Below are 16,385 nucleotides of genomic sequence, written 5' to 3'. Positions count from 1 at the left end.
CGTGGATAATACTTATGATTAAAGACTTTATTTATTCCTAAAAAAAACTATTTCATTGTCACATTTATAATTTTTATTTCACATTTGTTATTTAATAGTTGGTGTCTTAGTACTGTTCAGTGTGGTTCTGAATGGATCTTTATGGAGGTTTTTTCCTTTTTCACTTTTTGGGATAAATCAGTTACTTATTAAATAAATAAATTACTTTGCATTGGAAGCTTGTATTTTTCAGAATTGTCAGAATTTTACCAGGTAAAGAGTTTTCTCTGTCCACCTCACAAATGTCGAGAACAAAACTACATTTTCGTATGCTGTTTTCAAGTGTTTTTTGTTTTTGCAGTGCACTTACTCAAGATCCTGAGACAAACAGAACAAAGGGAGTCATTTAAATTAATTGTAAAAAATCTCTCATCCTGGACAGATTCTGGAGGCTGTGATGGACCTCATGCAGGTTCTCCTTGAAATATGCCGCAACCCTGAGGATCAAGACAAAGGTCCGTATCTGTAACTGCATCTGTCATGTCCTGATAAACCCTTCAGACCTTTCCATTATGAGCTTTGGCAGTAATCTCAAAATGATCTAAATGTCAATTGTTATTGTTGTTATTTATTATTGTGTTTATTCAGAATACCTGTGTCGATACACTCTGCCCTGTCTGCTGGGTGTGGTGCGAGCATCTGGGCGCTACAGCAACACAGATGAACCACTGCTGTCCAAGCTGTTTCCACGGACAACGACACAGCCGGTGACTGCCTCGGAGGAGCCGGAGTCAGTGAGACGGCGTTCATTCAACGACTTCCGCTCCATCTTACCCAGCTCGCTCCTCACCGTGTGTCAGAGTGACACACTGCGCCGCAAAACCAGCAGCGTCTCCAGTATCTCCCAGCAGGTGTGTCTTTCACTCTCACTTTTGTTTTCAGTTGAGAATGATTCCATGTGGACCTTCTGTTAAAGTATAAATTTGTTATTCATTCATTAAGGAATAAAACATGATGGGGCTTTCGATTTGAGAACGACATCAGTTTTTTAATAGTTGTATTTAATGTTGTAGAATGTCCGTGAACCCAGTTAGTTCTATTTATCGCTTATGCTGTTGCATAATGGAAACAGCCTCTCTTTAATTTTTGTCATTAGTTAGTTATGCAATAAAAACCCAGTTTTTCATGTTACAGTGAAATCTGAAAGTCAGCTGAAGAGTTTGAGTCTTAACCTAAACTTACAGCATTACCTCTGCATTTACGCTGGAGACTCTTTCTAAAAGTACTAAATAAACCCAGAAATCTTTTTAACAATTTCATGTTTTCTGCACTTGCTTGTCTGGCACATCTGCCGTACAATTAGAATTAGATACTCAAGAAAGTACTAGGAAGTACTGCTAAAACAGAAAATTCATTAAAGATTTCTGACCAGTCAGAATGATCTGTTAGAAAAACTACATGTTACATTAACACACAATGCTACACAGTTACAATGACGATTCTATCCTCCATGTTTTGTAACAGGCCAGTCCAGAGCGTACAGGATTGCCTCCGAGCTCTCCTGCTGACCCATCTGCTCCTTACTTTGAAGGTAAATTTGAACATCGGAAATGTCCCCTTAGAGCTGAGATGTGTCACAGAGCATGTTCTTTATAAAAGCTGGGTGACATCCTTTTGGTATAAATGAAAATAATCTGTACACGCTGATCACAGTGATGTGACGCAGAATTATTATCCTTGCTCACACTTTATTTTATTGTGAAGACATACAGCATGCAGACCACAGAGTTAAAACATGTTGTATAAAGAATGCAACTTTATCTAGCAGTATGTATGGATGTCTATGATGCTGGAAAAGCAGTCACTGAATTATTCATTGGTATTGTTAATTATTAGTGATATTAATATGCACCTTTTTGGAGGGAATATTACTGACTAGAGCTGTTCTATCAACAGTTGGGGCCAAAGGTTTACATACACAAGGTTATAGGCTAAAAAAATACTACATTTCAATTTTTCATCTATTCACACATTTACCCTGTTGCCATACATTTCTTTTACATACAAGACAACTAAATTAACATCAAAGTTCATTTAGAAAATGTATTATAGTCGAAACAGACATCAAGATCTCTTTTAGTGATGTGGCTGTAAAAAAAAACAAAAAAAAAACGTGTACTTCGAGAGAGTGCCTTTAAAACCATGGACAAACTCGATTAAACAACTCATTCAAGACCTCAGAAAAAGATTTCAAGTCCTCAACTGAACCCCAAAACAACAACAAAGAAACTGGTGAAGGACTTGCAAGCATCAGGTGGCAAATACATCCATCCTCCATTAGGAAAATTTTACATCACCATGACCTGAAAGACAAAGTATCATGTAAGGACAAAGACCCATCCTAAAAATTCTATATACTGAAGTGATCATCAGGAAGAAGACATATCCTCTAGGAGGAGTATTCTTTGGTCAAGACCAAGCAATAATTAAGCTATTTGGACAAGCTGAAGAACACGATTCCTGTGACTGTGACTATGAAGTATGGTGATGGCAGCATCATGTTGTGGAGGTGTTTTACTGGAACTGAAGATCAGTGCACTTCAGACAGTAGATAGGCATCACAATGAAGGAGGGATATCATGAAAAACTGAAGCAATACCTCAAGCCATCAGGCACAACTGGGTCTTCCAGCAGAACAGTGATCCTAATCATACTTCCAATTGAGCTTACAGATGACAAGTATCGCTGTGGCCATTACAAAGCTCTGATCAGAGTCCCATAGAATTTGTGGATTGTATTGAAAAATTGTGTCTGAACAACAAGACCCGCAAACCTGACCGAGTAAGAACAGCTGTGTCAAGAGAAATAAGCAAAAACTCCAGTAAAGGATTGTGAGAAGCTTGTGGAAAGCCACCCCAACATTTAATCAAGAGTACTTTCCCCCTCTTCCCCAGAAAAGGCTCATAGGGCATCTGATTCAGAATAAAGGTATGCATTAAGACTGGGATCCCTCAGGGTGCAACTGAAAAAAAAACTCATGCGAGCAGAAGGTTTTTACTTTTATGTGGGTGCAATCAGATATGAAGTGTTATATAACTGCACAAGCGAGACTAAAAGCCAGTCCTCTAACTGAGACCAATTAGGAACTGAAATGAAGGAACTGAAGGTTGAACAGCTGTTAGAGTCTATGTTCACACACCATGCAGAAAGTGCTGCCATTTTCTACCTCTTTAATTTTGCATTTTGTTTTGCAGTGCTTCTAATTATGGAGCACTGTGCAGATATATAATATATGATATATTTACGTATATACTGTCACAGTGTGACACCCATGCAGATAATATCCTAATAAAATATATATTGATATCAAAATATATTGATTGTGCCTTGCTTTGGCCTACATGTATTTGTGTTTGTTTATAGCAGGATCATATCTACCTGATGGCAGTGCTGTAGACCCAGATTACTACTTTTCGACCATCAGTTCCAGTTTCTCTGTGTCTCCGCTTTTCACTGGAAGCAGCACTAGAGGCTTCGACGTACCTTTAGATATGCTGAAGCGACTTCTTCAGATGGTCAGAGCTCCACATCCATCCTTCTCATCCTACTCTGCTTTTTTTTTTCTCTTTTTCTCTCTATCTCTCTGAAGTGAATAAATGCATGAGTAGACAGATGGGTAGATGTGTGGATAGACAGATGTGTGATGGATAGATGAATAAGTATGCTTATGTAAGTATGTATTTAATTGCTCCCTTCAGGAATATTGTTAGAAAATCCAACTCAGTGCAAGTAAACACCAAACAGAACAGTGAATATACTAAATATAATTTGAGAAAATCACTGAAATACAAATATACTTTTAGCAAATTGTACTTTATATAATCTCACATGATTTCTACTAATGATGCACTTGATGCTTCTTTGTTTTCAGATTGAACAATTTGTCGCCGAGACGTTTTTAAAGAAACTGGACCAAACCATGGTGGATGTTTTGGAGGTAAGATGTGTCATTATTGTCATTTGTTCCTGCTTCATCCTGGGTCAGTAATAATGCAGTGCATGCCGTGATCTATGTTTTCTGTTTCAGAGCAATCCTGGGCATCATCTCTTCTACAAAACCTTCAGTGATCCTCTATATGTGGCGATATTTAAAATGTTGAGGGACACGCTGTACTATATGAAAGGTAATGGAGATAATAAGATACTCCTTGATATTTTGTCCATTTGTAGTTACACGTAATGTTGGGGAACTTTCTCTTTGTTTTTTTATTTTGTTAGAGTTTATTAAAGCAAAAGAAAAAAACAGCTCGTCAAACCCAGAATGCAAAGTGTCCTCTGCCATTAAGACTGTCCCATAAATTAAAACTTCATCCTTAAATGTCATATTAGACATCTGCCTATAAAAAAGAAAAAGTTACGATCATCATTTGTTAAGTAACAGCATTTAATCCATTTATAATTAAGTCCCTTCCAAACAGACACTATACTATTAATTTTGCTTTATTTATCTTGAAGTGGCACACTTTATTAATAATTATTGAACCCATAAAGTTTATATATTTGCATAATAATATACGTATTCTAAATCTACCTAATAATTATTCACCTTTAGTTTTATTGTAAACAATCAGACCCTCTCTTTTCTGTGCAGACTTGCAGACGTCCTACGTGAAGGAGGTGCATGACTTTGTGCTGGAGCAGTTCAGCAGCAGCCAATCAGAGCTGCAGCGCATCCTGCATGATGTGGAGTCCCTGCACAGTGAGCTGAGCCCACTGAAATTACGATGCCAGGCCAATGCTGCATGTGTGGACCTCATGGTTTGGGCTGTCACTGAGGAACAGGGTGAGAGGAGCGTTCTTTGGAAGAGCTTTCACCTTCTGCACTTTTGAAGTGTGTAAAAGAATCTGCTTACCATCTGATTGGTTGTTTGGCATCTCTAAATTGCCCATAGTGTGTGAATGTGCATGCATGTTTGTGTCCAAATGACCACCACCTTGTGTCCAGAATCTGAAAACGTCAGCATATCAATAAAGAAGAAAGAATTCTACCAGAGTTACTATTGTAACTAGCCATGTTAACACTTTTTTTAAACCAGAAGACAAATTGTGCCTGTTTTGGGTCCCGATATTTAGCACTGAATTTATTTGTGACGTCACACTTGTGTTATAGTGGAGAGGTGTGAATCATTTGCCCAGCAGGGGGCTCACACTGTTCCACCAGCTCACCAGCAGCTAAACACAGTCACTATACACACAGAAACCCAAAAGTGAGCTGACTAATCTTGTAACAGACATAAGACAATAAAATAATTTATTTGTTTATGCATCTTCAAAAATTTCCATTACATTAGCAGATTTGAAATATAAGTGTATTTGCCAGAAAAGGTCAATTAAGGCATTTCGAATTTTTAATATTTGTAAGGGAAATGTTTCTCATTTGTAACTATCACATGTAAAGTTTATTTTAAAGTCTTCTCATGCCAGATATGAACAGGGAGCAAATTGTCTTTTAAGAATTCATTCCAACTGCAGTGAAGGAGCTTCAGATGATCAGAATATGATTACAGCCTGAACTGATGAGGCTTATGTTCATTTCCCTGTGGTGTGTAGATGTTTAACAACTTGATCAAAGCCTGGTATTTACTGTGTTAGAAAACCACTCTTAAATAACAAGGTTTTAGGCATGTTTATGCAGACCTGAAAATTAGAATTAAAACATTTCCATGTAATTCTGGTGAAATATATTCATTGTTTCTTAACGGTCAAAGTAAGTTATAAGCATATTTGGTCTTATTTTCTTATAGTTCAAGCAGAATCCTCCTTTACACAGGGTGCCACTAACGTTCTTATTTTCTGTAACTTTCTTTTTAGTTTTTTCTATTTATTTTTTTTTATGCTGGTCAGTATACCTAGAAACCAGTGGCCTTCTGAACAATAAAGAAGGCTCATTTAGTTTATTTCACTTTCTGGTAGGTGCTGAGAACCTTTGCACCAAGCTTTCAGAGAAGCTGCAATCTAAGACGTCCAGTAAGGTCATCATCGCACACATGCCTCTGCTCATCTGCTGCCTGCAGGTTAGTCTGGAGGCTTGAACCAAACCTTGAGTGGATAACATTAGTGGATAAGAAAATGGGTAACAGCATTATAGATGATTCAAAAGAGATACAAATAATGATCACTGTTTTATCATTCTGTTGTTTTAGGGTCTTGGGAGACTGTGTGAGCGCTTCCCAGTGGTGGCTCACTCCGTCACCATGTCTTTGAAAGACTTCCTGGTGGTGCCGTCACCTGTTCTGGTTAAACTCTACAAATACCACAGCCAGTATGCCAGTGGTGAGACCCACTATCTCTGTCTCAACCAGTTTAGCTCATATGTATGAGCACACTTCTGTTATTAGTGTGGGGAGTGTGGAATCAGACTTTTCTCTTTTCTGGAAAACCAGGGACCGGTGAGATTAAGATCCACGTGACCAACGAGCATTCCCAGTCCACCTTTAGTGCCCACTCCAGTAAGAAAAGCCAACCATCCATGTACGAGCAGCTTCGAGACATCTCGATAGACAACATCTGCAGGTAAACAAACGAAGGAAAAGACAGATTTTTGTGTCACGCTGTAATGTATGTGCAATAGAAAATATACAGAATTTTGTAGATTATTATAGTCTATTAAATTCTAAGGAGCAGTGGTCAATCCTGCACTACAATACAGCAATAGAGTACAAGATTGTTTTGTTCCTTAAGTCAGTAAATGTTCCTCAGTAAATGTTTAGTATCTCATTTATTGCCGTTCAGGTGCCTGAAAGCAGGACTGACCATGGACTCTGTCATCGTGGAGGCGTTTCTCGCTAGCCTCTCCAACCGCCTTTACATCTCACAGGAAAATGAAAAGTAAGTCTTTGTCTGTTTGTTAACCTCTCAAGTGCTGAAAGTGACTATCTGCTCTTTCAGAGTAGATCTTTTATTTCTTTACAGTTGAAAACAGTGAATGTTACGAACTCCTTTCTAGGGATGCTCACCTTATTCCGGATCATACCATCCGAGCATTGGGGCACATTGCGGTGGCATTGAGAGACACGCCACGTGTAATGGAACCCATCCTGCAGATCCTGCAGCAGAAGTTCTGTCAGCCACCCTCCCAGCTCGATGTGCTCATCATTGACCAGCTGGGCTGCATGGTCATCACAGGAAATGTGGGTTTGCACATACACAAGTGTTTTTTAGTACTAGATGAAAATATGTTCTTAACATATTCCTTAATGGAGGCTTTTTTTTGCACACTGTGTGCTCTAGGCAAAGCCTTCTCCTTAATTTAGCTCAGCGAGTACAACTGAACCGTGAGTGTGCTTTTACTGTGGAATTGCCTGGGGTGGAGTATCATTGTTAGTTTTTTAGGTTAAGAGCAGTGATAGGAAAGATGATGGCCACATGCCTTTTTTTGGTTCTAAAAAAAGCATTGCCCCCCAAAAATGTTCCATATTTTTTAGTGATAAAAGCTATAAGGCCATAGATAACTCAATATGAGGCTACCACCATCATGCTTCACTGTAGGGATTGTGTTTTCAGTCTGCTGATTAGTGTTTGCTTTTCAACTCAAATGTGGCACTTTGTACCGGGGCAAAAAGTTCTATTTTTCTCTCCTTTGACATTTTTTGTTAACAATCTCTGGGGCCTTTTTGGAACATGTGCTGCACACAGTCAGACTCTATCCAGCTAAATATATGATGTTGGCAACTACAAAGACAGAATTAATTTATGGGATTCATAGCAATGTGAGTGTGCATACTTATGATATTTAATAATCGTTGCAAACTATTTTCAAACCCCAAACCAACACTATGGATTATTTTGTGGAGATTCATGACCTATAATCCTGTTAACACAAGTCCATTTCAGTTCCAGGTTGTAACCCTACAAAATGTGGTGAATACTTAGGCAAGCTTATACTTATGTGTATTAGTAACATTATTTTAAATGAAATACCCAAATTTTCTATGCTTTTTACGAAAGCTGTGTGAGAATGGTTAGTAATGATTTTTTTTTTTTTTTACCTGTTCAGCAATACATATACCAGGAGGTCTGGAACTTGTTTCAGCAAATAAGTGTGAAAGCCAGCTCCATGGTGTATTCCACCAAAGACTACAAAGATCATGGATACAGGTACTTCCACATGTCACTTCATGTCATTCAGCACGACTAGTTGCTGAAACAATGTAGGAATCATTATGTTGTGCAGGTACAGGGGCAGATAATGATGTAAGAAATGTTATTTATATAATATCCTGCAGTGCACTATGCAATATGCTAAGAATGAAGGTAGCTTACATATACAAGATGCAGTTCAACTCGAAAGGTATATATATATATATATCTACATTGTTCAGATAAATTGTTGAAGAGCAGGTTTACTTTAATGCCTCTGTTCCTTTACTTTCCAACCACAAAGCGGCTCAGGGTCTGCTTTAGAATAGGGTTAAACCTGAAAGTGGTTGAACAGTACTGGTTAACAAACTCTAATATCCAGAAAACTTGTCCCTGGATGCATTACCGTCAGGGTTTTTAAGGGCGATGTCATTTTTTTTGTTCTGTATTGGCAGGCATTGTTCCCTGGCTGTGATTAATGCTCTGGCAAACATTGCGGCTAACCTGCAGGCTGAGCAGAAGGTGGACGAGTTGCTTGTAAACCTGCTAGAGCTGTTCGTTCAGCTGGGCCTGGAGGGCAAGCGTGCCAGTGAGAGAGCCAGTGAAAAAGGCCCAGCGCTTAAGGTATAAACACCTACACTTTCCCAAGCAGGTTCTATTACATGGGTAACATTCATACTGAAAATAAGTCTGTGCTGAAAATGACCACTGAGTTATCATCAAAATGATATGCCATTCCAAGTCTTATAATTGGTGGAGGAAGAGGTAAAATCCAGGAGAGATAAAGGAGTGAAAAAAAGGAAATGAAATCAGAAATACAATGAAATAAAAATATTTGCCTAATTTTTTTTTAAATCATGAAGAATGATATCAAAAAAGCACCAGATAAACAGATGTTTTGGTGTTTCTCTTGCTGTGTTATCCATGTCCATACCACTTTATTTGAGGTCCATAATTATTGGCACCCTTGGGAAAAACTGTTTTTTATATACTTAATTTATTTTTAACAGGTTATGAAACAAAATGACTTAATTTTATTAATTTCACACTGAAAAAATGGTGTATCGCACTTTAATTGAAGTAAATTTATTCTGGCAACATAAAACACTCATATTTTTAAAAAAAAAAATGCAATAATTGTCAACCCCTATAGCTAATACTTTGTGAAGCTCATTTTTGCTCTTTCCCAAGGGTGCCAGTAACTCCAGAGCTGACTGTACATATAGAAACAACAAAGACCCATCATAGGTTAAGACACATGAAACAGGTCTAACCTGCTAGGACAGTTAGGGAGTCATTTAATCTCTAATAAAAAAGATTTCCAGATGTTTTTTGGATTCTAGTGATAGCATTTGTATTGTTTTTTGTCAGTGTGGCAGAGCTTTTTGCCAGGTTCCAGCATGAATGCGTCTTTACTAGTAGTATTAATGCAGTGCTTACAGTGTTAACACTAGCATAAGAGGGTTTGCTGCAGTTCATGGATTTGTAGTTGAACTCACTTTAACAGTAATACACAGAACAGTAATAAAGTTATCTTGTATTAAGGTTATAGCATTTTGTGTAACTTTTATTAAAGAGTGTAATGCATCTGTAAGCAACACAGACGTGATTTATTTGTTTATGTATTTGTTTATTTATTGCTTTTTTTCTTTTTCTTTTTCTTTTTTTTTTTTACAAAAGAATTACTGTAAAACAAAACAATACTTGAGAGATGAGGTTTCTGTCAATACAGACTAAAGTCACACACAAAAACTAGCGCAAAATGTAGTCCAGACTAGTCTAACATGGGGATTGGTTAGGGTGTTTGTTTGTTTTGTTTTTTTAAAGATTTAACAATCCTCCAACAAATTGTTGGTATCATAGATATCATACGTTCAGCTTTAGCCAGTTGAATACATCCTTCCAAAAGATTAAATCAAAATGACAAAAATGTTAATGTTCCACAATGTTGTAGTATAAACACACATTTCAGTTACCAATATTAAACCTTACTCTGAAACATGAGAGGTTGAGTAAATGTCATTTATGATTTTAAAACACAGCTCTGCATTTCAAGGCTATGAGAAATGAAACGTAGCAGCCTTGATTAAAATATGTGTAATTTTTATGAGCTTTTGTACTTGGCATTAAAAAATTCTGTCTTTGTTTTAGGCTTCAAGCAGTGCTGGTAATTTAGGAGTGCTCATTCCTGTCATCGCAGTGGTATGAGATGCAACACAATGGTTTTCACTCAATATATTGTGCACTGTATATCTTTTTTCTTTTTTTTTAATTTGTGAATAATTTAACTTTATTTCATTTTCAGCTGACCAGACGATTACCACCAATAAAGGAGGCTAAACCCAGGCTTCAGAAGCTTTTCAGAGACTTTTGGCTCTATTCAGTCGTCATGGGCTTTGCAGTAGAGGGCTCAGGTGATCTGTGAATGGAAAATATAGAGAAGGGGAAAGAATCAGCAAAAATGTCAATACTACAATAATACTCTCTTAAATGTAAAACAATTTAAAAAAAATTAATGTAATGCAAAAAAAGCTTTCAAACTTATTTTAACAAATTTTTATCACAAGTAAATCTGAATTTTTTATAAAGTTATCATGTACAGAAAAGTGTTTTTTTTATAATCTTTATTTTTTTATTGAATGTTTGATTAATATCTGTAAGTGCCATGAAATAGACATGGAAGCTGGTATGGCAATAAACATAAATACAAACAAACATATTAGTGTACAAATACTATGTTGAACTACTATATACCAGAGTGGATTACAATTGTCTCTGGACTAATTTTGTAATGTCTTCTCCAGGTTTATGGCCAGAGGAATGGTACGAGGGTGTGTGTGAAATTGCCACCAAATCGCCTTTGCTGACGTTTCCTAGTGGTGAGCCTCTGCGCTCGGAACTGCAGTATAACTCGGCTCTGAAGAATGACACAGTCACTCCAGTATGTTTACTTTAAAAACTTGTTTAAAAATTAATTTTAAAGGAACCGGTCATTTAGTAAAAATTACCCCACCCCCATGCTGGTACATATCTGGAGGGCAATAGTAGATAGTAAATAGTTAATAGTAGAGTCATGGAGTCAAGGTTGTTGTACAGATCTACATTTCTCTCTTTTTCCTTGCGGCCAAAAAATGTAATTTGTCGTCTTTTTTGTTTGTGTCTATGTTCATCGTTGAATTTTTTTGTCATCTCACACTCCACCATGCTGGTTAATATGAAGCTTATTTGAAAGTAGACACTCAGGACTTTTGTAGTTTTCATGAGTATTTCTCTTGTTACTTAGCCATCTAGGGGCAATATTTTCATAGAAAAGCTCCAAAAAACAAAATGGTTAGTTTTTCTTTGTGTAAAGTGAATGGTGATATCAAACCCATTTCTGCTCACTAAGATTATCTTCACCTATTCAAATTCGGTGTAAGGTGTAATGTCTCGCACTGAAAGCCAATAGAGTCCTAATTAACTTTGTGTCAGTCTTGCAGGGATAAAATTATTCATTTGTTTACACCTATTAAAATGCTGGCAGAATGTAACACTGGGGGGGGGGGCGCTTAAGATGAGTTTACTTACAGGGTTTGTTTCTTTGTAGGCGGAGTTGACCGATTTGCGAAGCACTATCATTAACTTACTGGATCCTCCACCTGAAGTAGCAGCCCTTATCAGTAAGCTGGACTTTGCCATGTCTACATACCTGCTTTCAGTCTACCGGCTGGAATATATGAGGTACATCAGCAGTATGTATATGATGATGTGTGCTTTGATGTAGAGCTACTCTCTAGCCTAGAGTCGATTGTTTTCATTTAACAGCACATCCTGAAGTACACAGTAAAATGAAAGAACATTCCTTCAGGACCATGGTGCTACGTAAAACACAGATCTAAGTACACTAACACATACTATGTGAAGTATATGCAAACAGAGCAAGAAAGTACATTACAATAACACTAGTACACATACCTTCTACAATAATACACATTCCTTCTTTGATTTTAACTTCAACTCTGCAAGCCATGCTCGTTTCCTCTCGTCAGTCAGAATGCAAGAAATACAGCACCGGACACTGACTTTCTTTTCAGATTTGATGTTGTTCGAAACAAAACATTTTCCAGGAATGTCTTCAGTTTATTGCTGTTATTGTGGCAGTTTGACCCTGAGCTCATTTTTATTCTTACAAACACTCAAAGTTTCTGTTTCATGAATTCATTGCTCTCTTAGGTCAGAGATGTTCACTCTTTGGACAATGAAAGTGTCATTCAGTTTTTGGGATAGTTATTATTTGTGTAACAACATATACTATAATGAAGACCTTGGTGCCATTATTCTAGAAAAAAATTGAAATGGAACAGTGTTTCAATTAATGTTTATTAATATTTTAAATTGATTTATTAAATTCAGATGATGAACAACAAAAGAAGCATGAGAAACAAAAGACTATTGCAGTCACTGGCGATGAAATACAGCTCTCAGAAATGCATCTGCAAATGCGTATGATTTACAACAAATGCAAAACACTTTTAGTAAAAATATAAAATGGGTCAATTTGACCTGAACACTACACAAGGGATATTAAGGGTTTCTGTGGAGACTTGGACAGGACAATAGTACAGAATAACATAAGGTAGAACACATCATGATAACTCTCATTGGTTTCTAAGGTGGATACCACAATGAGTCAATAATAATAATATTAATTATTATTATTATTATTGAACACAATGTCATACAGTTAAGTTTAATGCTATTTAAAGTTTGATTTTGAAATTGGTACATTAATGTTTGCTAATACACACATTAAATTATATTTTATAAATAAATATAAAATATTTAATGCTTAAAAAAATGTATGTCTTTTTAAATACAAATAACAAATAAAACTTTACCAGTGAGTTAGCATTCACATTAAGAAACAAGTCCTTGCTTCTACATGAACATACTGCATAATATAATTCTTTTGAATTACAGAATGCTGCGCTCTTTGGATTCGGACCGTTTCCAGGTGATGTTCCGTTATTTTGAAGATCGAGCCATCCAGAAAGACAAGTCAGGTAAGACTTTAAATGGTTACTACTCAGCATGGAATTAAAAGTTTCCTATTCATTGTCTGGTTTCTCTGTTCCTCTGCTTCCTCAGGGATGATGCAGTGTGTGATTGCGGTTGGTGACAAGGTCTTTGATGTCTTCCTCCAAATGATGGCAGACAAGGTAGATGCTGAAAAGATACTTTTTGAATGTAAAGGTGTATAAAACCCATTGAGTTTTATTTACGTCTTCATTTCCTGCACCAGCCCAAGACGAAGGCTCATGAAGAGGAGCTGGAGCGGCACGCTCAGTTCCTGCTGGTCAACTTTAATCACATCCACAAGCGGATCAGACGCGTGGCTGATAAATACCTCTCGGGCCTGGCTGAAACGTAAGCATGCAGTTCATTGTGGAAAGCTCTACACAAATTTCAGAGCCTCTTTGCTCGTCTAGTACTTTCTTACTTCACTCATATCCACCATAACACAGTCCTAATTGCTGAAAACTTCATTTTAATTTTATACAAAACTTATTTCCTGGCTGTTATTCAAATTACAAATAAGATATAGGTCAAGCACAGTGCTGAGCAGTTGAAGGTTAAGGCTGCTTTTAACTGCCAGCATATGATTTACATGTGATCCAGTGGGAAACAACTGTACTAAAAAAGTCTGCTAATGGAACACTTACAGAGTGAGAAAAGTTAGGGTTTCTGATAAAAAGGACTTTTTAACTTGCATAGTATTCTATATTTTGGGGAATGAGCAAGAAGGAAAGGGCTGGTAAAAAATTAATCTTACTGTTGACCTTGGTGTGTGAGTGAGTGAGTGTGTGTGAATGAGTGTGTGTGCGTGCATGTGGGTGTGCATAGGGTGTACGTACATGTGGGGGGGTGAGGGAGGGGTTGGGCAATCATAAAAAGTAATCTCTAGAGAGAAGAGAGAGCTAGATTAGTCAGTTAGCTGATACAGTAATCCCCCTCTATATCGTGGTTCATATATCGCGGTCCCGGTATATCGTGGATTTTTATTTGAAATTCGACATTTTTTTGCAGATTTTCCCGGTATATCGTGGTTTCTGCAAACCTTATAGTGAATTGTTTTTATGTTGAAATAAGGTAATTTATTAATAAAAATATAATTATTAATTACAAAATATAAACATTAATTAAAATGAAGTAAAATATTAATAATATATAAAATACTGTACAGCGTATTTACTCGAGACAACAAACACGTAGCGTTGTTTAGGAAAGCGTGGTGCGGAGACGCTGAAAATCAAAATACAGTACAACTGGAGGAACGAGTCTGGCCAATCGGAATGCCCCATTTAATCACGGTTGTGATTGGCTTCTGGCTATGCATGCAGTTGGGGAAAGGGAAGCAGAATTCTCCAGCATCCCAGTTCTTCGCATGCCACTGTCCCGAGTGTTTGGTTTTGTTCTGTGTAGGCTGTATTTTTACGTTTTTTCTGCAAGTCCTATTATGCCCCCAAATGCTCTGAACCTTCTAAGGCTTCTGGCAAGGAACATACATACATACAGTACTCACTATAAATATGATATTTCTACGAATTTACCCAAAATTCACCTCGCTATATGCTTGCAAATGTTTTCTGTGTGTGTTTAAAGAGTGTGGGAGGGTCATTTACGGCTTAAACAATAAAAAAAAAAGCATTTGGGGGTGGTGCCCATGTATCGCAGATTTTTATTTATCACGGGTGGGTTTGGAACGTAACCCCCGCGATAAACAGGGGATTACTGTACTATCTAGGAGTGGTGAGAATGTTGTTATGGTTAAACTGTCATGTGAGCTGCATATGAGAACAACAAGCACAATGGCCAATGATTTTTTGGGGGGGGAAAAGTTAAAGCAGCCTGTTATTCACTGTTATTCAGACCCATGAGCTTTGCATTAGGTCTGTTACTTGAAGAGGAGCAGCTGCTCCATTCTGACATATTCTAATATTTAACAATCAAATTTTAACATATTTGTGATATTAACATGATAGCAAGCTTGTTACCATTTCCAATTTACAAATATTTGATGACTCGTGGAATACAAAAGGTCCACAATTTGAATTATACTCAAAATTATGTATGGAAACGGCTCAAGGGAAGATTTCTTTTGTGATTTTTTTTTACTTTGACTTTGACAGCATGTTTTCAATAACAGATCAGCACAAACAATAGATGTTACCTTAGCTAATGTCTGTAATAATTTACACATCTGACTACAAGTCTACGATAACTTAAGGTGCTGTGATGAACTGAAACTGCTTGTGTGAAGATTCTGATTCTCACACTAATGCACTGATGCGTGTTTGTGTTGTAGCTTCCCTCACCTGTTGTGGAGCGGCCGAGTGTTGAAAACAATGCTGGATATTTTACAGACACTCTCCCTTTCGCTCAGCGCTGTGAGTTTACACTTCAGCTCTAGTCAGAGTATTCTCCTTGTATCACATCTGTATCAGCATTACACTTTATTACCTTTATTTTTTGCAGGACATCCACAAAGATCAGCCGTATTACGACATTCCAGATACTCCTTATCGCATTACTGTTCCTGATACTTACGAAGCCAGAGAGGTAAAAAACCAAAGCAGCAGACTCACTTACTTCTTGCATGGGTTGTTTTCCCTGAATTTAAGCATGTTCCTTGTTTGATCCTTTGATTTAAATAGTCATGCTATGACAAGATGATGATGGCTGAATAACAGTCTTTTATTTTGCTCAGAATTGATTTTATTTTTCATTGAGGTTATTCAGTCAATCAGTAACCTACTTTAACTGTTCCTTTATCACATTGACGCTAAACAGTAACCTGCCCTCAAAATTCGTGAATAAATGAATATATAATAGGAAACCTGTGAGCGGGAAGCTTGTGATTTAATGCAGTTGATTAAAAACAAAGACAAATATACAAGAGTACATCTTAGTTTAAGAACTGTAAAATTGTAATGATGCTTAAAATCTTTCTTTCCTGATGCAGAGTATTGTGAAAGACTTTGCTGCACGTTGTGGTGAGATTCTGAAGGAAGCCATGAAGTGGGCACCATCCGTCACTAAATCTCATCTACAGGTGAGTTTCACCATGAGAGTCAAAAAAATAATAAATCATAAAAATCATATAATCATTTCTATTAAGCAACTGAAAATACATGCTGTGAGGAAGAACCCGTGAGCCTCAAAAGGGAGCCAGTCCTCTTCTAGTGAGATTGTAGATCATTACAGTGTAAAGAGTAAAGATAAACAGA

The 16,385-nt window shown here is 37.0% G+C and overlaps 1 protein-coding gene across 4 annotated transcripts in view; it reads left to right on the top strand.

Annotated features, from left to right (window-relative positions):
* pi4kaa (phosphatidylinositol 4-kinase, catalytic, alpha a) overlaps positions 1–16,385 on the top strand; it is a 40,457-nt gene that overhangs the window by 4,178 nt on the left and 19,894 nt on the right. For 2 of the 4 annotated variants that reach the window (XM_058411952.1, XM_058411950.1), the window contains exons 5-28: positions 422–494; positions 628–890; positions 1,504–1,570; positions 3,406–3,554; positions 3,911–3,976; positions 4,067–4,163; positions 4,631–4,822; positions 5,953–6,053; positions 6,183–6,312; positions 6,423–6,552; positions 6,772–6,867; positions 6,986–7,169; positions 8,036–8,136; positions 8,574–8,742; positions 10,270–10,320; positions 10,424–10,532; positions 10,923–11,059; positions 11,705–11,838; positions 13,078–13,160; positions 13,246–13,316; positions 13,400–13,524; positions 15,464–15,545; positions 15,634–15,717; positions 16,121–16,210. In XM_058411952.1, the coding sequence (XP_058267935.1) occupies positions 422–494; positions 628–890; positions 1,504–1,570; positions 3,406–3,554; positions 3,911–3,976; positions 4,067–4,163; positions 4,631–4,822; positions 5,953–6,053; positions 6,183–6,312; positions 6,423–6,552; positions 6,772–6,867; positions 6,986–7,169; positions 8,036–8,136; positions 8,574–8,742; positions 10,270–10,320; positions 10,424–10,532; positions 10,923–11,059; positions 11,705–11,838; positions 13,078–13,160; positions 13,246–13,316; positions 13,400–13,524; positions 15,464–15,545; positions 15,634–15,717; positions 16,121–16,210 (2,784 nt within the window). Of the gene's footprint in view, positions 1–421; positions 495–627; positions 891–1,503; positions 1,571–3,402; positions 3,555–3,910; positions 3,977–4,066; positions 4,164–4,630; positions 4,823–5,952; positions 6,054–6,182; positions 6,313–6,422; positions 6,553–6,771; positions 6,868–6,985; positions 7,170–8,035; positions 8,137–8,573; positions 8,743–10,269; positions 10,321–10,423; positions 10,533–10,922; positions 11,060–11,704; positions 11,839–13,077; positions 13,161–13,245; positions 13,317–13,399; positions 13,525–15,463; positions 15,546–15,633; positions 15,718–16,120; positions 16,211–16,385 lie in introns of all 4 variants that reach the window. The other 2 variants (XM_058411951.1, XM_058411949.1) reach the window with 1 other exon arrangement.

Source organism: Hemibagrus wyckioides, linkage group LG16 (genome assembly GCF_019097595.1).
Source record: "Hemibagrus wyckioides isolate EC202008001 linkage group LG16, SWU_Hwy_1.0, whole genome shotgun sequence".
Taxonomy (NCBI): Eukaryota; Metazoa; Chordata; class Actinopteri; order Siluriformes; family Bagridae; genus Hemibagrus; species Hemibagrus wyckioides.
The sequence above is the reverse complement of the archived record's forward strand: the minus strand, read 5'-3'. Positions and strand labels throughout refer to the sequence as shown.